Source organism: Simochromis diagramma, unplaced genomic scaffold (genome assembly GCF_900408965.1).
Source record: "Simochromis diagramma unplaced genomic scaffold, fSimDia1.1 OVJJ01000413.1, whole genome shotgun sequence".
Lineage (NCBI taxonomy): Eukaryota > Metazoa > Chordata > Actinopteri > Cichliformes > Cichlidae > Simochromis > Simochromis diagramma.
This window is the reverse complement of record NW_024386948.1, coordinates 2393643-2416496: the sequence shown is the minus strand read 5'-3', so window position 1 is coordinate 2416496 and position 22854 is coordinate 2393643. Positions and strand designations below refer to the sequence as shown.

General features: G+C 43.1%; 1 protein-coding gene across 4 annotated transcripts in view; it reads right to left on the bottom strand.

Moving 5' to 3' along the window:
• Positions 1 to 13661, bottom strand: part of nrp2a (neuropilin 2a) — a 70019-nt gene extending 56358 nt beyond the window's left edge. For 2 of the 4 annotated variants that reach the window (XM_040038245.1, XM_040038246.1), the window contains exon 1: positions 5152 to 6106. In XM_040038245.1, the coding sequence (XP_039894179.1) occupies positions 5152 to 5227 (76 nt within the window). In that variant the 5' untranslated portion in view covers positions 5228 to 6106. Of the gene's footprint in view, positions 1 to 5151; positions 6107 to 13649 lie in introns of those variants that run through there. The other 2 variants (XM_040038244.1, XM_040038242.1) reach the window with 2 other exon arrangements.
• Between the last annotated feature and the right edge of the window lie 9193 nt (positions 13662 to 22854).

Here is a 22854-nt window from a genome sequence, read left to right as displayed (position 1 = left end):
TCTGCATGTCTTAGCTCAGGTTTCTGCAGCATGTGTGAGTTCGGCTGCACGTCCCGCCGCTCTTATTTCTATTAGCTGCCTTATCGGGGAGGCACGGCGTCACGCTCTGGGATAAGCCGCGAGTGCGAGGAGAGGCGCTGATAAATCCCTCCATCATTCCTAGTGTCTCTCGTCCCGTCCCTTGCGCCTGCTCCCTCCCCGCTTCCCCACCTTAATTAAAAAGTGCTATCACCCAGAGTGAGGGAATACGAGGGGAGTGAGTGGGCAGCACTCATGCATTCAGACATTCAGAGAAGAGCATGGGGTTGTCTCTCTGACTGCTTTTAATCTCACCCATTCGACACTAGGCTGGGCCAAAGGAGGGAGGGAGATGAAGAGGTGGGGACCTGCTTTAAGACCTTTTAGGTCAAACCAGTGTGCGCCTCAGCAGCAGGGAGCGTGGCCCACCCAGTCATAGATGGTTGAGTTTAGTCAATATGCTGGTTTCAAATGTTTCTTGTTGCCGTATTCAAAATAAAAGCGTTAAGAGAGAGAGAGACTCATGCTTTCTCTCGCCAGGTACTCCGACTCCCCCCCTCAGTCAAAAGACACATGTTAGGCTAATCGGTGAGTCCAAATTGGCCATGGATGTGATGGAGGTAAAGTGTGCAGGTGTATGCATGCAAGGAAACAGCAAGATTGTTAATAGACCAGAAATATAAAAATAATGAGACAAAAACTGTTGCACTTCTATCATCCAGCTGGTTCTTTATTTCTTATTCCACGTTCATATTAGTTTAATTAACCAATAACTTTATTTCAGAAAGACATTTGAGACTCATTTCACTTTTTTTATGCTCTATTCTTGTCGTCGTTTCTTTTCAGATTGAGGAGTCTGTAGAAATAAACCTGAGGATTACAGTTTAACGCCTTTATTCATTCCCTGCATTCAGATTGGACGCCCATAACATTTTCTTGTTCCTGTCAGGGGGGGCTGTGTCTGTGCTTGTGAACATAAAACAAGCATAGAAATCTCTCCCCTCACTGACACAACGCAGCGTCAAATTTACATCTAAAATCAAATACGCTGTAGCTAAACGACGGCGTTCCGCTGAAAGCTGAGCCTGATTTCAGTGGTCACTAGCATGCATTGATGCTTAGGTGGATCTGAGCTTGTGAAACTTGACCAAAAGCAAATAACAGTCGGCTCCAAGAAACGCAACAGCTGACAATGGCTTTTTTGTTAAACACTGTTAACTGTGTTTAAAGGGGGATTATTTCTTTTAAGAACTAACAAAAGCCACATCAAAAGCAGATAATATCCCCAAATCCTCTTTGCCTCCCTTTTCTTTCTCCTTCTCTACTCCTCCCTCCCTAACAGGATAAGTGCCCCACGTTAATCAGCTAAATGCACAGCGCTGGCCATTCCGATCAATGGATCAATGGATCAATCGAGTAAACAGATGGTCACTGGTGCCTTCAGCAGGAGGTGGGTGGAGGGGGGGGTAATGGTGTGGGCCTAATCCTAAACGCTACCTGGCTACTGTATCACGTCTCCTTCTCCCCCCACCGGTGCACCCCCTCGGCTCTGCGCGCCAGTGTCAAACCTGCACCACCGAAGCACTTTTCACAAAAGATTTTCCCCGTCTAAGGTGGAGCGAGCCTACATCAGCAAGGGAAAGCTGTGAAGAATTGAGCTTTGCTGCAGGAGTCTTGGTGATTTGTTAGCACCCTCTACCCCCCACCTTGCAGAGTGTTACCTTGCAGTGGAACTGACTGCTTAAAAAAAGGAAGAAGAAAAAAAAAAAGTAACCTCTTTTTGGGTGAATTACACTTCTTACAAAAAAGGCAGTTTCTTCTCTTTAAATTTACACCCCTGAACTGCTTCCTTCTTTTAAGAACCTGCAGTTTGAATTGCAGTAGATTCTAAAACACCCTGCCTCTTGACAAAGCTGACCCCCTATGGCTCCCTACCTAAAAACCCAGTCCCCGAGCGCCCGTTAAGATCCCCCCCATGTGCAGCTAATGCGACAGACTGAAAAGACCCAGCTCTGTTTTATTTATGGGGGTCTTGTATTTAATTTCACCCTGAGTGTGGTGAGCTGTTCAAGGGCTTCGTGCGAGCCTGTGACTCTCATACCTGACTGGTATTGAACGGGCCGCTCGGTTTGTCTTTGGCTATGAATGCTAAGAGAGGTGACCTTGTTTTTTATCGCAGATGATACCTTTGAGGCAGGCCAGATTAAAATACAGAGAAATGCAAAGGATCCTAGACGAGAGGAGAAGACAAGAGGCAAAGGGGTGAAGGGGGAGAAAAGAAAAAAACATCATGTAAGGTGATAAAATTTACTAAGTTCTTTTCACCCTGGAGCTGATATTATTAAATAATAGAAATCCAACTTCTAAAGAAGTCAATACCATGAATGGAGAGGATGCACAGCCGCCCGCTCAATAAACATGCAAATGAGCTGCTTAATGGCTTGAATATTAATGCTTGTGGTAAGGAGTAATTAATGCACATGTCAGCGAGTCAAACTATTGTGATTACAGGACAAGTGGAATGGAAGTGACTCTTCTTCGTGCAGAAATATTGCAGCAGAAAACTGCCTGAGGAAGACACACACACACACAAAAAAATGGTGCTTTGTAATGAGGGTGAAGGTGCCACCAGCAAAAAAACAACAAAAACAAAAAAACAGAAGTCCACAGCATGACCTGTCCAAGCGCTGAACATCTTTAGTGGATCATTTACCCTGGCACCTCGTAGGATTTTTACACTTAAAAGAGTTTCCTGGCTGGGATGCCTCAGGCGTGCATCTGCTCGTTCCATAACATTACATTTTAGGGGAAACCTTTTGCCGCTGCAAATGTATCAAGTTGCCGAAGCACAGATGGACTCTGTCATCACAAAACAGCAACTCTTTAGAAAATGAAACACTTTAACGTGACTCTGTGTGCTTAACATTCACAAGAGGATCTCTGCTATAGTATTTTCACCCCTGTGGCTGGAGCTTTATCCCACTTTACGTGACGCTGTCCCTTCATGAACCCTGGATGCGATCTGACTCTTGACCCCTGCACACTTTGATGTTGCCCTTTTCCTCCACCATGCCGCTTGATGCGGAATCCACTCAGCTGATCTGGTTTCTGAGCGTTCCTCCTCTTTGTTGCCTTCGTGCTATGGCTCGGTCACTCTTCTGTGCTTTCTTAAACTCTGGAGTCACCGTCTTTCTCCCACTCCCCCCGTCTCTCTGTTTATGCTGCTCTCGCTTTCTCCCTGTTCTGTCTCTGTTCTGTTATCTGTCAGTCTCTCTTTCCTCTGGCATCTGTGTGTAATGTGGCTCTTGAGGGGAGTACAGAGGCAGGGAGATGTGGTGCAGTGTCTTGGCAGGGGAGAGAGAGAGAATAGGGGGGGATCCAGCTTCTTGCCTGCCTGATGACTGCCAAGAGGCCCACATCTGTCTCTGATCAACGGGTACATGCAGCCAGTGAAAAACACACTCACACACATTCAGAGGGATGGCTGAGATAGCTGTCCTATTTAAAACAAGTAGCTTAAAAAAAAAAAAAAGAAGATGATGGGTGCAAATGAAGTGAAGAGAAAGCTTGGCTTTGTTTTGAGGCACGCCAGCGGGTGGTATTGTAAAGGCTGAGCAGTCATGATGAGCTCACGGACAGCTCCCCAGCCCGCCTACTCCCAGTAGACTACTTATGCAGATCGCATAAAATGTACATCTTACTACAGCGCATGATGATTAAGAAGTAAAAAGCCAGCACTGAGAATCACAGACACGCGAAAGAAAGACATAAAGCAGTTTTGGGTTTTGTCTTCTTTTTTTTTTAGCCAAATGCCACCTGATCACCACAGCGGCGAAGGAAAGCGCCCATAAATATGAAAAAGTGTGCCACCGTAAATGCGTCAACAATCTGAGAAAGGAACGAGTGAGCCGAGCGTGAGGCCATGTGTCATCCCACCAGTGGCGTCACTTCTCTGTATGGTAAGACAAGCCTTGCTCACCACCAACAACAACCACCGGCAGCAGCTTCAAATCTGTCACAATTTCTGTCCGCGTAAAGAAACGGCACGCGTGAATTTGTAATCCACTCATTTATTTGCCGGCGATCGAACGCATCGCGATCACCCTGATTTTTATGCCACATGGTGAAACCTGAAATTTATTCCCCCCCCCCTTTTTTTTTTTTGAAGAATACAAAGGACTCATGTGGTTAAGCTATACCACAGTGTCGTTTCTGTTTGAACAGTAAACTACTTAAGTACCTTAAAGCAAGGCTCTAAATCCATACCAACTGGCTCCTATTATGCTGCTCCTTATCTTCCTAGTTGCGGTTTTTTCTTTTCTTTTAGACGGCTAAGAGCGCAGAGGTGGCGGTGTGCCTCCACGCCGCCTGGAGCTCTCAGCCTTGGCTTCACCCTGCCCAGACAACCCAGAGGAGCACGAGGAGATACTGAAGGAGAGACTCGTGGTGGCTGATGAAGATAGTGATCCTATTAGTCAACACAACTGAAGCTTGTACGCTTTTACGCACGGGCTCTGTGAGACGCAGGCTCTTCACCCAGCTTTAGCCGTTTTCATCACGATGTGCGCAAAAGCATTTTAATCAGGCGTGGGGTTAGTTTATATCCAGAGATGATTAATCAAAGGAAAACAACTGATGAGAACGGGTTGGATAAACATCGTGTTTAAATATAACATTCACGCTTCACGGCAAACTATTCTAAGCGTAACAATTTCCACTTTCCGTTTTTCTAAATATTTAATGAACGCATCCATGTCTTTCAGCTTTTAATGTTTAGTATGATTTTGATGAAACAAGTGCATAAGATCTAAACATTTAAAAACAAAACAAATAAAGAGCCTTTCCTCCGCAGGCTGCTGTATTTACCATATTTAGCAGGAATAAAACATCAACAGCTTTATCATGGGAGCGTTTGTGTGTTGAAATAATTTGAAACGTATGACTTGGAGACCTGGAAATGAATTTGAAGGATAAAAGCAATTACAATGACCAAGAGAAGATGATACTTAAATGTGGTGCTTATAGTAAAAACACGTTCCCGTGATTTAGAGCAACGTTTAGTGTCAATTAGGCTGTTTTGGCTGACTCAGATCACGAGTGCGTCAAAATCAAGAAGTAACCAAAAAAACTCACCGTTTTGTCCTCTGACTCTTAACGACACATGGCACACTGCCATTAAGAATCCAACCAACGAGAACACAAAATCCATGTTGAATCACACACAAAACGAAAAAACAAAAAAACTTATAGATAGTTTCAAGTATCTAATGTTTCCACCTCGCAGGATTGAAATGCTTCCGTTCCTCCAAAAGAAAAAAAAGAAAGAAAGAAAAATCCACAGCCGTTTGGGACCAGCAGTGAAAACTAAACCGCTGTAGTAAAAAGCCCACGGTGTTTATTAAACCATTGGTGGAGAAAAGTGTGCGCCAACTACTTGTCACTGAGAAAAATCTGAATATTTTGTAAGCGCTGTCCTTTTGACTCTGTCCATTTAGCGGAGCGATGCCACCAAACCGCATCCAAAAGAAGAAGAAGAAGAAAAAACCCACAGTGAATCAACAAACTCCTTGATCAGTGCTGCGTGCGCTCCGCAGCTGGGAGGCTTCAGGGGATATCTGCGCCTCGCAGAGTCCGGACAGGACAGCAGGCTCCGGGGTGCGCCAACTTCTGACCGATGAGGGGGACTCTCCCTGTCCCGGTATCTCCCTATAACTCTGCGTCCTCCCGCTCGCGGATTTTACGCACACGAGGGTTTGGCTGGTTCTCCGGTAGGAGCTTTATAAGAAACCCGAAGAAAAAAAAAGTCCAACGGTAACAGCTCTCAAAGCCACGTAAACCCCAGTCCGAAGCTGCTTCCCAGCGAGGCACAAAAGTAATGAAATAAATGAAAAGCAGCGCGCTCTGGATCCTCAGAAACAACGAACATGCCGTGCCTCCTCCTGCAGCACCTCTCCTCTCTGCTGTCTTCGCTCCTCTCTCTGGTAACGGCTCCGTGAAGCCTGCGCTCTGCCCCGACAGCAGCGTGGGTCCAGCCTGTGAGGTGTGTGCACTGTGTGTGTGAGTGATCGCGCTTTTGAGCTGAGCAGCTATCGCGTTACAGTCACGGCGCCTCGGCTCCGCCCCCTCCCGTCGATCGCCGGTTATAGGATGTGTGTGGGGGGGGGGCACGCTCTCCCTCACTCGCTCACTCACACACACATAAACAGATGCATCCTATTTCAAAAGACACCACAGATATTAACTCTTCCACAGATGAGACCGAGATTAAAAAACAAACAAACAAAAAAAAAAACATTCTCATGGTAAACCAGGGGATCACAGCTTCTCCTGGGGCTGTTTAAAAAATGGGCGGGGGTGCAGATGAAGATCAAAAATATATCACAGAGAGTGAGAAAGAAGGGAGTGTCTGATTAGTGAGGCGGGTGGCTGCACAGCCGACTTTTGCCACAAAATACACACACGCACAAGAACGACCGATACTATATGTCAAAGCCCTCGACTGAGTGGAGGGAGAACCCACCTCAGCCCTGCCCAATTTCAGCCCTGCAATCAACAGGGCTAAATACAGAGCGGGAGGCCGTGTAATGACACAGTACCGAGCCCAAAATAATCTGCTGAGAAAGGCCTCTCCAGCGTCCAGCCCATGTGCCCTGCCTATGGCTTGTATTACCGTGTAATGTAATGGACTGGTTGAGGCCTGGCTGTGTAATGAGGTACAGTATGTAGCCTTGCTGGCATCTTTCTTTGGAAATGTGCATTCCTAAAGGTCACAGCAAACTCTCTGAGGCAATGTAAGATACTGTACTGCTTCTCTGTAGGAGCTTTTACCTCTGAGTGTGCACTTTTATAACGTTAAGCATCGTCTTCTTTCTTTATTCTCCACACAACCTGAAAGTTGTGTGGAGAATAGTTGTGTCTTCTCTTGACATTTACTACAATGTCAAGAGAAGACCCCCCCCCCCCCCCCCCCAATGCCCTTGACAGAAGGTTGTATGACAAGTCTGTGTGTCACTGTCTGTCTGTCACCTCAGTCAACTGTCAATCCCCCGCCGCTACACACCCCCAGGTTTAGAAGACGCCATCGACTTGCGGCTTTCTTACTGCCTGTCAGTCATTTTAAAACCCACCTCTGGCCCTGAGGATACGATGGCTGTCAGATGTCACTGTGATTGGCTAATCTGAGTTTCCAGTTGGGGGGGGGGGTCTGTGCCCACATGAACTTTTGTTATTGCACATTTTGGTATCGATGGCAAGAAAATACAAAGCCAGTATTACAGATACCGATACCTTCATTTTTCATAGTGCATGCCTGACACATATTTTTTAATTTCCCCAAAATTAAAAAAAAAAATTACACAACACAATTCAGTGGGCTATATACAGAACTTAGAAAAAGAAGTATCAATCCAGCCGTGCTAATATCGATCTGATACCAAATGGATTGATCCGCCCACCTCTACTGCCGAACGCTTTCAGTGTATCGGGGACTTGATTATATGCGTGTTGTTTGCGTTATCTGAGGCAAAAGCACTGACTGAAGTCTTTAAAGAGCAGATGTGATCTTTGCTTAACCTCCGCTATCACCCTTTCAGAGAGATAACAAGGAAGAGAGAGAAGACAGGCGCTTCCAAACCTTCAAGCAACACTGGGTCACTTTCTGCTCCGCCCCTCCCTTCCGTCCCCAGGGGTCATTTGATACTCCCCCTCCAACATTTGTCAACATCTCTCCTCCCACCATTGCCCTTGCCCCCCCCCCAAAAAATATCAGGGTCAGCACATGGCTAATGGAAGCTGAACTGTGGGAGAAGTACAGTGGGAATGTTGTGGATGCAACGTGTTTGGATTTAACCCGCAAGGGAATACACGAGATACTGTGAAGTCTCAGATTCTTGGTTGCATATGCATTGGTACTCCTGGCAACAAGCTAATGCTGCACAGCACTTGCAAGCACACCTGTCAATCAAACTACGGTCTTGATGACTTGTGAGTTCCTGTGTAGGTGAAACATTACGTCATGGCTAAATCTTCTGTTTATATAGAAGAGGAGATGCAGTGGAGAAGAGCGAAGAAGACATTTATAAGAAGACACCGTTTAGGAAATGCTGAAAATGACTAAAACGATACGCGCTGGAAGCACGCCGCCTGTTTAAAAAAAAGCCACAGGTCACGTCTCTCAGTGAAAGAGGCCTTGCAACAAAACACTTAACCTGCCGCTGCAATATGGGAACCCCGTTTTTCTACAGAACCCCCTCCCAAGGTCTCACCATCTGTATTCCCTCTCTCGTCTCTCTGCCCCAAAATGCAGTCGACAAATGGCTGCCATACAGTCTGAGCCCTCACCCCAGCACACCTGCGCTGTGCTCACTCATGGGCGGTAGAGGGGAACACAACAGGGCCTTTCTCTCTCACATAATGTGTGTATGTGGAAGTGAGAGAAAAAGAGAGATACCAACCGCTGCCTCTCTTATCACAACCCGCCCCGGAGACTGACGGCATGACTGATAACTCTCCCTCATTTTTTTCTACCCCCCCCCCCCCCCCCAAATACACTCACACACACACATCTCCATCACACACAAACACACACCTCTCTACCTCTTCTCTTTCTCTTGCAACACCTCTCCTACACTCTCTCGCTCCCATCAGTGTTTTTCGCCGTAGTCAGCTGGCTGTGGATTCAAGGAGGAAGCTTTGCGAAAGTCGGGCAGTCTTTGAGAGGCTGAGTGATCCCGGTTGAGGCCTTCAGCTTTCTTCTCTTCATCACTGACAGACAGCTTTAGATCTGACGTGGGAGATAAGCCAGAGATAGCCCCGACTTGACCCTATCAGCATCTTTAGTGTGTGCGTCCGCGTGTGTGTGGGCGGGGTTACAGGCACATCAAGAGCAGAGGGTCGACAGGGACTTTCGCGACCTCCTTTTGGTCTTCACGGGGATGATGCTTCAGAGATGTCCGGCATTTCTTTGGGGGACCGCAAAGAGGTTTAAATGATAAGAGCACTCACAGGCACACATGTAAACAAAGCCACACACAGGATTCTGGAGTAAACCGATGGCTGCTGCAGCTTCAAAGGGGATGCAACCCATTAACAGATGCATATTTTTATTCTTAGACTCGTCAAGATCATTTTATCCCACGCTTGTCTTGGTGCAGCTCCTCGACTCATCTGCCGTCTCGGCCCTTTAAGCCAGCTTTCTTCTGTTTTGCTGCCACTCGCAAACAGAAGGTTTCACCAGCACATGGGCGGGGCAAATGACATCACGCAGATGCAGAGCAGAAAAAAACCTGTCTGAAACAGAGTGTTTGGAGCAGTAAGAAGTCTGAGATTATTTGCACACGTGCTGGCCTATTTATTGGAAACTTTGTCTGATATGAGCATCTACCATTATAGCACTGCATGGGTGACAGAAAACAGGGAGAGAAACAGAATCGGTTCTCTTTGATCATCTACATATTCTGGATTTTTATCTTCATGATATTCTTTGCTGCTACAGTGACCCAATTTCCCCCGGGATCATTAAAAATGTCGCTGATTTTTATCTAAAAAGTTCATCTTTGCACACACACACACACAGACATCCTAATCTAACCCATGAAACATATTCCCGACCTGATTTCTGGGTGTCCCCGTGTTTCACCAGGAGGCACTAGACTCACTGTCGGGCCACCCAAGGTACGGGCATGCCCCGGCTAAGGTAATAACACACTTGCTTCGAGCTACTGTACTGCAGATATTGCCTCTGCTGTGCTTGCTGACTGGTTGAATTTTTTTACGGAAACATCTGGTGTCTGTCTGCTGTCTTACCACTCCTCCTCCCTCACTCTCTCTCTCTGTGTATGTGAGCTTCTGTGCTACCTTCAATACCAGAAACAGCTCAATCATCAAAACACTTTCAGCTGCAGTCACAAACAGCTTCTGCAGACAGACAGACGGACAGAGGGAACGGCTAAATAACTTTACACTGGAATGCAACGTTTTCAGTTTAAGGAAACAACCCCAGAGGCACCAGCTTTAACGATCTTCGGTGGGGTGGTGTTTCTGTCCGGCGTTGATTTAAGCTGTAATAAACTTAATCTGGCATTTTGTGATTTCTGAGCTCAGTCTGTCACCCATTCAGAAAGGAGAAATAATAATAATAAAACACTGACTGCAGTCTGGGCTGATATCCAGCCAAACCTCGTCTCTGTACAGGATGATTCATTTGCAGTACACATCTGAGCCTAATGGGGGCAGGCAACTGCATGAAGCCAGGAGGGTGAGGAATCCAAGCTCCAAGCAATCTTTAGGAACACGCTGTAAATATAAACAAACTCGACGTTAGATTATGCATACATTAAAATGATTAAGATATTAAGATCACCACGCAGAAAACCTGCACATATGACAGCAATCTAGACAGATCTCATTTGCTTAATTATGGCATATCCAAAAAGCATCTCTGAGCGCAGTCTGTTTAAATAAAGCAGAATTTATTAATCACTCACTAAATAAATCAGTGGCTGATCAGCAGTTGCCAAATGCCCTATTTTGATGAATGGTAATGTATCAACCTGCTTAATAAGTTGCATGTTTTTTTGGGTTTTTTTTTTTTATTCAGATATGAGCTTCGCTTCCTTCGTGTGCAAGATGGCTCCACTGCTCAGAAGCTACTGCCTCATAGCTGCTGTCAGCTTGGTTCAAAAAACTGTTGTTTGCTCGCTTTAATTGCAAGATGCCTGCTCTATTCCCTGGTCACCTCTTGTTTATGAAACAGCATCATTATCCTTTGTATTTTGCAGAGAAAGAAAAAAAAACAGACACAGAGAGAGGGAGAGAGAAATGCATCTCCTACTCCTTTGCTTTTCCACCAGGATCTATTTTACTTCTGCTCCGTCCCTTTCATCTCTTTCCACTGGCCTGCTGTGTGTCTTTATAGTCACATCAAAGTGACCTTCGCCACCCCGTTCCCTCCAAAAAGCCCCCCACCCCTCTTTTTAGTCTGGAGACCAAAAAAAAAGAGACACACATAAAGAGGGGGGGTTACTACACATATTTTCCAGGCTGCAAGACAATACCTGACATGTGGGGTGATTTTTTTTTTTAAATTACAACTGGAATCCAGCTACTTAAAAAATGCTACTGCAGATGTTGTGGCTAATCCTTTTGGGCGTGTTCTCTGATGGCTGATATTAAAAATCGGGGACTCCCGTGTGCATGTAAATCGGCATGTTTAAGTGTTTGTCTTTCCTGCGTACAGCTCGAGTCTGTATGAGACGGTGTATGACGGCTTCCCCGCCCCTCGCAAGGTGGGCTCCAACGCTGCTTCATCACAGCAGGAATGAGCGCTGCATTAGTGCACAATAATAAAAAAGACAAGAGGCCATTCTCCATGCCTTGTTTACTCTGTGGGGCCTTTATCACTTGGCCTCTGAGAGAAAGAACAGCACTCGACAAACTGGGGAGAGAAAACACTGGAGGACAAGTGCATCCTAATGAGAGAGAGCGTGAGGTTTTTTTTTTCCATGGGAGGGAGATAAAAGTGTTGCACGGCAAGGAACTGCAGTTTTATGTACCACCACAACGCACAACAGAACGAGAAGGATTGTGTCATTATGTATGCATGCTCTAACTGTGACTGAAGACACACTATGTTATTACATCATCCACGGGCAATCGATTATATAGCGTGCATTAATACCGTGGATAAAGTCAACGCGCTGCTTTCCCTGCATGGCTCGTTTTCCTCAAAGGATTAAAATTGGCATTAATCCATATTTTCCTCAGTGTTAACACATTTAATGCAGGGTTAGAGCACAAACTAAATAAGCATTAGCCTGCAGGGGTACTTTCTAATTTTCCTCACGCTTATTGTAGCATTCAGCTGGATGTGCAGACTTTATGTAAAAGTTGGATGTATAGAAATCATTAGAACAACTGTTGGTTTCTGGTTTCAGCATTTTGGGTCATCGTGCTGTTTTGTTATTTTGGTTTTTTGGAGCCAGAAGTGAGCGTGTTTAATTGAGAGGGTACGGAGCTAATTTAGTAGCAAAAGTGAAGCACGCAGATGCACATATTTGCTAATTAGTGCTATTCAAAAATGAATAAAGCATTAGAATTTCACTCGACAAAACTAAGGGAGAAACTTTTTGGATGCTCTGTAGCCCACAATAGGTCACATTAAAAGTGAGATAATTGCATTAAAATGCTCTAAAAGGTAGCAACAACACAAACAGCTTATGAGATTCAGTTCACTGACTGGAATAGTGGAGATGATGCCTGATGGTTTGAAGTTTCTAGTCTGGAGTTCCAATACCAAAGCCCCCTCAAGCCGGACTTCCAATTTAGAAAGTCGGAGCAGCTCTACCAACCCCAACTTATCACCTAGATGGTGGCGCTGTATGTAAACATTATTAAAACCTGTAATCTGTACTGTATTTGTAACTGGCTAAATAAGTCATATGCAGGGCATTTACCGGGCTCTGTCCATGAACGTGCTGCTAGATGTAAATAGATTGCAAAATAACATGCAGCTCTCCACTGCTGACACTGCCTGTGTCCGGATGCCCTAATTTTAAACCTTAGCAAAATTAAAATAAGGGAGTTTTAATTAAATATATACATTGTACATTTTTTGTAGAGGAGGAAACTGTTTTTGTATTTTTTGTACCGGGCTATAAACAGGTTTATTTTCTGCTCTAAGGTTGGGTTTTTTAACATGGGAGTCTATGGCACCTGACTCGCTTTTGGAGCCTGCCTCAAGTGGCCATTAGAAGAACTGCAGCTTTTGGCACTTCTGTTTTTTAATCCCCAAAGGTTACTGAGTGGTCAGAGCCAAACTGATTATTACTGAAGATGTATATTAGGAGAACAGTGTATGTAGGGATACAATAAAATGCAGTGTTTGATGTCTCTGATGTCCACTTTGAAGAAACTCATCAAACAATTTAAGAGTGTGGTTCAGTTATTTACCACATTTTAGATAACAATGAAGTACTTTGGCATAAAGGAAATATCATGTTTGGCTACATATACAGCATTAGTATGATTTGTATTGCTTTTATTCTCAGAGTAGAGCTGCCTCTCCTCCACATCGAAAGGAACCATTAAAAGTGGTTTGGCTGACTAGGGTGCCTCCTGGACGCTTCCTGGGAGAGGTGTTTTGGGCATGTCCTACCAGGGAGGAAGCTCCAGGGCAGACCCAGGAACACTGAAGGGGTTATATCTCTCGGCTCGCTTGGGAATGTCCCCTCGGAGGGCTGGAAGAGGTGGCCGGAGAGAGGCGGAAGTGTGGGTTTGTCTGCTTAGTGTACTGCCAGCATCACCCGAACCTGGTTAAATGGCAAAAAAAAAAGAATGAATGAATGAATGGATTCTCTTCATGACAATGACCCTTATTTTTTTAATCAGTTGTTGAAATAATGCCACCTTTTTATGCCAATAACAAGCTGTTTATTCATCAATCAACCTAATTTTATTCATGACTTTCTCCTTTACTTCGTCGATAAAAACAAAGGTTATAGAGAGCGTAAATACAAAAGAAAATCTGAAAGATAAAGGATTTTGTATTTATTTCTGTAGAAAAAACCCCATCATGCGAGCATCTCAGCTGAATGGAGAAAGACAAAGAGTGAGAGGAAACTACTTGGGGAGACAGATGGGAAGAGGAAGTTAGCGATGTAAAGAGCCACAAAGGAGGATTTACCGTGCATCTGCTGTGGGAGAAACAGCACGAAGACAGAAGGAAAGAGGGGGACATGAAAGAAGAAAGGTTCTATTAACAAACATAGGAAGAGGCAGAGGAGGGCACTCAGGCTGAGATGGCTAGCAGCTAAAAAAAAAAGAGGATCATCGAGAAAGGCGTCTCCCTTAATGTGGTTTAACCCTGATGTATTCACATTACCATGGTAATCTTATCAATATCGTGCGTGCGTGTGTTTGTGTGAGTGTGTGTGTTGGACACAGCTAAGCACTTGGCCCCCATTAGCAAAACCTAATTGACTTACAGCCTTCTGACCACAAAGGTAACATCTGTGTTAGTCATGTAAGTGAATGTCCTGCCTCGCCCCACACACAGACACACACTCACACGAACCTTTAAATGACATTTGCTTCATTGTGCATCCTTTGGAAACAAACTGACCTTGATATTCACCAGCAAATGCAGTATGGACTCCAGCTTTGTCTCCTTGAGATTAGATGCTGTGGGAAATAGTGGCTAAAGAGAGAAGACATGCCATGTGAAAACTGGCATTTTTACTCTTTTGTCCCTTTAAAGTGGCTTTAATGTAAATAGGAAGCATCAACCAACACTGGTTGACGGTTTCACAGACAACACACAGTTGGTGTCCTTCTCAGTTTATACTCATGTAAACAATCAACCCTCAGACATTTTTTATAGCTGTACTGTTTCACTAAATGTCTATAATGTGCCTCCGTATGTGCACATCCAACCCTTAAAATGTCTTTGCTCATCTGGTCATTTTGGAAACTTTCAGATCTTCACTGCTGTGTAGTAAAATTTGCTACAAATGTCTTTCCTTTTGTAATATTGCTTTTGGTTGGCTGTCCATTATGAAAAGATGGAAGCATGCACTTTATGGCCCAAGTTATAGTACTGTGCACAGTCCCGAGCCATCCCTCATTTCTTTATAGTTTGTTGCCAAGCAGACAGATTTTTTTGTAAATTTTTAAAGTGTTCTGAAAGTTTTTCTGTGGACCTTTCCTGCTTTTTCACTCATTTTCAGTCAAGTTCTTGCACCTGACCATTTCCATGTCTTTGTGTTTAGTAAGCCACCTGTGAAACAAGGTGGAGGCCGTGTCATGGTTTGGTTTCAACTCTCAGCATAACAATGCTGAAAACACACTGCCAATGCAGTGAAAGCACAAAGTGGAACATTATCAGTCATGGATTGGCCTCCCCAGAGCCTGGACCTCAACATTATTGAAGCAGTGTGGGATCATGTTGACCGAGAATAGAACAAAAGGCAGAAACATCCAAAGAAGAGCTTTAAATGTCCTTCAAGAAGCCTGGAGAACTATTCCTGAAGACTCCTTAAAGAAATAACAAGAAAGCCGCCTAAGAGAGTTCAGACTGTGCTGAAGAATAAAGGTGGCCATACATAATATTTGCATATAAACTGTGCAAGACTTTTGCACAGTTTTGTATAATAAGAACTATATTTTTATATATAGGTTAGATTTATAGAACTGAACAGATCAATGTTGAGGCACAAGTCTCCTTAAGGTTGCTTCAGAGAATACACATCGTACTCCAGAATCAGAGCTAGTCACTGTCAGCTTTGACAACAGAGCAGGCTGTCACTTATTACCCAGCATGCCACACGTGGCTTTCCCACCTGCATGTCATCAATACTGGAATTATTAACAAAACAAAAAAAGAGTGTGGTTGGATCAACACCAGTTACAAATAAAGAAAATAAAATCTGAAATGTTATTAGGTAATGGACACGGTGTGAAAAAAAAAAGACTAATCATGACACGTATGAGTCACCAGTTAACAGTTAAGAGAGGAATTATAAAGTGTGATGATTGGTTTATGCTTGTGTTAAACCACACAGAAGGATAAACTATGAATGAAGAATAACTATAGAAATTATTAAGGAGGATCGAATCGGTTATTAATGCAACCACAGAAAATCAGGAAGTTCAAGCACTTTGGGAAAATTACCACGCTGGTCGAGCCAATGCAGGAGCCAGAGAAACCAGAGCTTCATTTAATGGATCACAATGGATTATAAACTGGTTATAAACTGTTGTCATAATAGATATAATGTTATTTCAGTCCACACAGATCTGTTAAAATGCTTTTATTTATTCTACAGCACATATAATGCTAGTGAATCCTGATATTAAACAGAACCGATGTTTCAAATAATGAGGTTAGCATATGTTGAACTGATCGCTGTGAACCAAAAGCTATAAGGCTTCAGGCTGCTCTACAAACACTCGGTTTTGGACTTGTATGATGTCAACGAGAGGAGATAGCCTTGATGTGGTAACTTTCGCACAGCTGTGGCTGTGGACACAGAAGCTCCACCCACTTGCTAGTTAAACCTTCGATTTGTGAGAGGCAATCAGAGAGACAGTTGGCTTAAGAATCAGGTTGGCCTTACAGGGATAGGAGAAAAGACAGAGGAGGAAGTGAGGGGCAGAATAAAAACCCAGTATTAGAAAAGTAATAATTTACTTCAAATGGAAGTATTGCAATGTAAAAGAATGGAAACGTGCAGTTAGAAAACAGCAGACAACGTCCCTTTAAAGTTATTTTGCCAGTATGTAATTCCTGATTTTGCAAAGTAGCTTTCAGATGTTTGCACTGATCATGTAAATAAAAAGTGATGGATGACGATGATTGATGAACAGAAGTAATACGAGCCACATATTAGGTTCAAAACTGACAAATTTCCGTCTCGCCTTTTTCAGCTCAATCACTGTAACATAGCAGAAAATAGTCTGCTTAAGGTGTGTTCTCACTACTAGAAATCCTTGGTTTAGGCTTAGTGTGCCTGAATAGAGCCATGCAGGCAGAACACACGATACCCACTCACTTGCTGTGGATTCACCAGACAAGTACCTTTTCTCACAGAAGTGCCATGAGACACTACACAGACTTTGTACTTTGACTCCAATTTAAGCCAGAACCTTCTTGCTGTGAGGCAACGTTGCTATTCTCTGCACCAACTGTGTGCTCAGTATACAAAAGAGATACAGAATAAAACTTGTCAAAATGCATAATTTTCATTTAACTTACATAAAAAGTGCACCCTTAAAAATGCAACTGGACTAGAGCAGGGCGATATGACCAAAAATATTTTTCACGATATACATTTGAAAATTTGCGATAACGATATAACTGACGATATAATTGACACTAGACAAAATACTTTACAACTCCACAACTTTATTAGTGCAAAAAACCCATCAATGTATTTTCACTTAAACAAGCAGCTGTTTTTTATGTGCATTAAAGTTATATAAAAACGTAACAGTGCAAATTCCTCGCTGACAGTTTAACCAAAAGGCATTTCCAGTGGAAACTGGCCGACATATCCTCAGCATAACCATGTATAATATCCACAAAACTTAAAAAGAGGTTATACACACACAATACGGTAATATTATGTTGAAGCACAGTACGTATCACTCCACGAGGCGCCTGCCTACGATAGCCGTAATGCTCCGACAATCCATCAAGCGGTGCGGGTTCGTAGCTTAGCAAAGTCGCACTAAAACATTTGACAGATTTTCGAGCGCCGTGTACATAAAATTGTTTCGAGGTCAGTAAAGACAACCAGAATTCATACATAAGGCACACAGGATTATAAGGGGCACTGTCGATTTTCAGAAAAATCAAAGGATTGATTTTAAGTGTGCCGTATTTTCCAAACAACATGGTAATAACGACGGCCCGCTAGCATGCGCAACCAAAAATAGTGCTTTGTTGTGTATCTGACGGACGAAAGCCAAACCAGTTCCACACCACTGAAGTTGCAGCATTTTTACAAACCAGTTCTGGTTCATCTGTTTCATTTAACGATCCGCTTTCGCTCTTCTCATTCTGCGTCGCCGCCATGTGCATATGTAAACACAGGCACTGCGCATGCACGTTTTACCCATATTCTATCGCGATATTTCATTTTCCTATCGTTGCCCAACATTACACCAGTATTACCGTGAACGGTATGATATAGCCCAGCCCTAAACTGGACCATTTGCTGCTTAGGGCGATACAGTATGTGTACATTTGTAGGCCTTGAAAAGGTACACGTAATTACCTGGAGGCCCCAGGGCGTACCTATATGTAGAGTGTACCTGTAGGGACAGAAATGTCCACCTCTCACAAGTTAACTGGTCGTCAGGTGTAAAGTTTGTGGAGTGGTTCCTTAATGTCAGAGCATGGAGGCAGCAGACAGACAGAAAGGAAGCGAGACAGGCGAGGCACCCGCAAGGCATTGACGTGCAAAGATGGAGAAGGAAGGAACAGTGTGACAGGTGAACAAGACAAGCCCGTGGATCATTATTTAGCCATGGATATAGAATATCAAATGGAGGACAGGAGACGCCTCCATATCAGGCTGTTATTATTGAAAATGACTAATATATTCTGAAGAGAGAAACCCAGAGAGTGAAAAAAGGAGATGGATGAGATTTGGAATCCGATGGAGACTGACACTCAATCTTTCTGAATAGCAATCCAATAACGTCTCCTGAGTTTCCTTATGGCTAATCAATTGCGCCGCAGCGCAGAAACAAATCACCATATCGCTGAGTCAATAACCGTCAGTCATGGAAATACCTCGCTTCAACTGTCATTGTTTATCAAGCTTGGCTGAGCTTCAAGTCACACTGCAAGGACCGAGGGAAGGGTGACACCGGTATGTTTGGTATGCGCTCGTGTAGCTCCCCACGGTGGTCCCGGGCGGTTGTAATTTAGATAGCCGATAAGAAGGAGATATCAAGGTGTTATCAAGTGTGCCCTGACCTCAGGTGAAGCCAACCTTGACCAAAGCGAAGATAGATGATGATTTGTGTCTGACAAGGCAAAACACAACAAACAAGTTTATCGGGTGGAATACGAGTAAGTCGTCTCCATCCTTCATGACAAACAAGATACAGATCAGTGACAGATTAAAGGAAAAACCTGAACCCTCGACCCCTGCAGCGAGGGGAGTCGGTAGGTCTGCTGTGCTGTTTGCGATCATGTTCCCAGGCCTCGGAGGGACAGGAGAGTCTCATCCACAATCAAAGCACAAAAAAACTGAATATCTTTTTGAATGTCTCTCGGTGAGACATGTAGAATCGATGTTAAAGGGCAATTTAGCTGTTCCGACAACATGTGGTGATGCAATACCTTAAATACACTTCAGGCTGGTTTTTCCTTTCATTTGTCGATTTTAATCAATCTGTTTGTCCTTCAGTGTTAGACATCTTCTAAAGAAATTAATTCAGTTTATCTTTAACATTATTGATATCCATTCTCCCTTATTCCTTTAACTGGTCTGGGAGCACTGGATGCAAATAATGTTTAATCAATGTCCCTCACTTTACTACACATCACAAAACACACATGCAAACACAGATCAAAGGGCTTGTGGCTAACATTGGCGTTGGAACTGAGGAAGCCTGTTTTTACTGGTTCAGCAGCCTGATCCTCATTCTCAAGCTGTTGAACCAGTAAAAACAGGATATTTCATAATCTGGGTCTTTGGTCAGCTCAGGTTGAACAAATCAGAAAAGCTGATCCGGATGTGCCTAACTTACCCTAACGCTAAGTAGACGTGCAGGTCTGGAGTATGAGAGATTCGAACAATACAAGAAACTCCCCAAAAATCCCAGCTTGATGATGAGCTGCTGGATAACTTGGCTTACTCAAAGAAAAAGAAGAGTGGAAAATCAGAACAAACTTAGTCTAAGTGCTCGCTTATGTCAGTACTTATTCAGCTTTTCTTCAGTGTGGGCAACTATCTAAGATTAAGGAACATTAACTACAGCATTTTGTGGTATAGAGGATGTTTGTAATGACTGATCTAATGAGACTAAAAAATCATCCTTATCAGGTGCCTGTTGGGTATCTAAATTGAAGGTATACTCACTAATACTCACTTAGTAGCAGAAATTTAGTGTTCGGTACCAAGAAGAGTTGAATCACACAACTGGTTTTAAGTCACTGACCTAGGGATGTTTTTGAAATGTTAACATTATGTTTTGTTGACATGACTTGAAATGTTAGGAAGGTTGCTGAGTAGCCTGTTAACATCAATGCAAGCTATAATATTAGTTACATTATGTTAGCGTCAGTATTTGTGTAACATTAGTCATTTCAAGCACTTCAGCCCGTGGAGCATAGCTGAGCTGCACAACAGCATTGCATAGTGGTTAATACATTTATCATTCATTCACTTGTATCATTACAAGTGAATGATCCCACGTTTGACTCTTGGAGAAGACACAGTTCCCCCTGGGGTGTTGTCAGGAAGGGTATCTTGTATTAAAAAAATCTGCCAAATCAAACCAGTGGAGCTATGTGCTGCAAGAACCCTTGTGAATAACAGCACAGCAGAAGTAGCTCTTAATGCAAAGTACTTCCATACCCAACTCTTACTGCCTTTCTTATCAGGGAGTCAGGCTGGAGCTATCGCAGAAACTGCACCACGTATAGTTTTTCCAATGCTAGTGGAAAGCTTACTGAGATATACTGGTTATGTCCCAGTAGGCATATGCTGCCCAAATCAGCACCAGAAGCCTATGATACCTAGCTACTAAAAAATAATTTTTATATCGAAAGCTATTATAAGTAACAGATCTGGTGACTGTGCTGCACCTGAGCATAACTGAGCAGTAAAGTGAAGTTTATGTGACTAGTGTGCAAGTTAGGCCCAGGAGCAAAAGACAAAGTAACCATGTCTAGTATGAGTACAGCTTAAAACTGATTTTAGAGGAATGCTAACATTGCACCACAGCAAGTGTAAGCTACCAAAAGAAATCTGGGTTAGCTAGCCCGTTGCCACTGTATCCCATGCTACGGTGTTATCAACAGCTAAGTGGTAAAAGGTACAGTTGCTGTGCCTGTATTTAAATTGCATTGCCACTAATTAGCAAACAGTTGGCTGACTAAGTCACAACAGCAGCAGTGCACTTAGCACAAACAAGCTAGCCGACACATTTAAAGGTCTTCTTACCTTCACAGCATGTAAGTCTACTGGATCTGAGTTATTCTGGTCACAGCAAATGTGATATAATCGAAGACCAACAACTATCTGAATACAATGCTGCAAAATTAAAATCTGCTTGTAGTATAATTTTTATACAATGCACTAACCTCCAAGCTACAGGTCTAGGCCAAGGTGAGTTCAGATTTGACTGACAAGTAGTTATTAAGTGGAAACTTGACAATTAATCAACTGCTCGGTTAAATAGAGCCGTGCCTCCAGCCCACCTACACTGTTCATTACCTCTTAAGGTAATAAATGATGCAGGTGGGTGCTTTTAAGGTCTGTTGGGTTAGACGTGTTAAGTAAATGTGTTTTACAACAAACAGTATTTGATCATATCAGTAAGGCTTTCTTTTGGGGGTTTTTGCCTTGGACTTTCTCCACATTTAAACTCCATCTCCACTGAGCACTCCTTCCTTAAAGGTTGCGCTCAGAATTTTGATCTGACCACAGACCAATATGCAAACTCATTTTGCCTTCCAGGAAAAACTGAGTTTGCTTTTACAAGTGGAAAATGATAGGACATAAAAATTTACAGTTGGCATAGACAGAAGACATCTTTCCGCCAACTTTCTAATTCACCACCCACGTTGGGACTGATGCCAATTCACCACAACTATGTGGAGTGCACCTCAACAAAATATTACAAATTATCCTCATGTCTCTTAAAAATGTGACACTGACAGACTGGCTAGAGGAGTGGAAGATATCTAGCCAAACCTGGCTTGGTGCCTCATGCTGAATGAAAGGACCTCGTGTGCTCACTACGGGCTACATCGTTATGGTTTTATATTAATTACAGTGAAGTGAAACTGTCGAGGGTTTACCACCACGATGATGAATGAAACATGTGACTGCTGCCACTGCCAAATCAGACTCGAGTCATGTCGGTTCTGACCTAGATAAGGCAACGTTTGGTGGTGCGTAGTTTAAATTTCTGTCTGAAGCAACGGATACAGGCTGGTGCTTTTCAGGGGGGGAAGTATTCGTGTTCGTGTCTGCCTCTGCTGTGCTCACTGAGATGTATATTGGAAATGTCCCAGTGTCTCTCAGGGACCTCGCAATTGAAATAAATATCGGTGCTTATTAAAATGTATATTAAAAGCTGAAGTCCTCATTTTAATTCCTGATTTAGTGTGTTTAACTTGTTTCAACTGAAAGAAAGAGTCAGACTTGTATTTCTAAAGTGGGGTTTTGTTAAGTAATAAGAAAGGATTTATATGTAAAGCCTCTTTGTTATAAGATTAGCAGACTTCTCTTTTGTCTTAATATTGTGTCTCCAAGGCCTTTAATTATATGGACCATAATTAAGAGCGCTCAACTTTCTCATTTTTCATTCTTTCTTGAAATGGCGGATAAATCCCATCTAAATGAAGGTTAATAGACAGATGTGTTTTTAATTGTTGTAATTATCAGGAATATTTCCATTGTAATGTCATTATCAGCCCATTATGAAACATCAAATAGAGCCATTATCAGATGCACTCATTTTTATCTTCAAGGTCTAATGGCTTAACATTTAAACGTTTTCTTCTACTCTATATGTCGCACAGTTCTCAACAAGAAAACCAGCAGAAAATGTTGCTGACCTTGGAAGATAAATAAGACTGATATGTCACGAGCTTTTTAGTCATTAAAAAGAGTATTTAACATACCCAATTAAACACATTTTTAAAAATATGACCTGCTTAATGTAGAAGGGCATCAGCAGGGCTGTAGAAGTGAACAGGATGGAGGTTTTGCTGTGTTCCTGCTATGAGTTTTTGTGTTGATGGTAGCATTTTGTTTCACTGTGTACTTTTCACATTGTAATAATAATAAAAGAAAGTAAACCACTTGGGTTATGCAACAGGACAATGATCTGTAACACACCTCTGAATGCCACAAAAACAAACCAAAATGAAGGTTTTGGAGTGGCCTAGTCAAATCTGACAGAGGTGCTTTGGCGTGACCTTAAACAGCTGGAAAACCATCCAGTGTGGCTGAATTAAAAAAAATTTCCAAGGAGTGGGCCAAACTTCCTCCACAGTGATGTGAAAGACTCATTGTCAGTGATCATAAACACTTGATTGCAGCTCTTGCTGCCAATTGTGGCACAACCAGTTATTAGTTTTAGGGGACAATT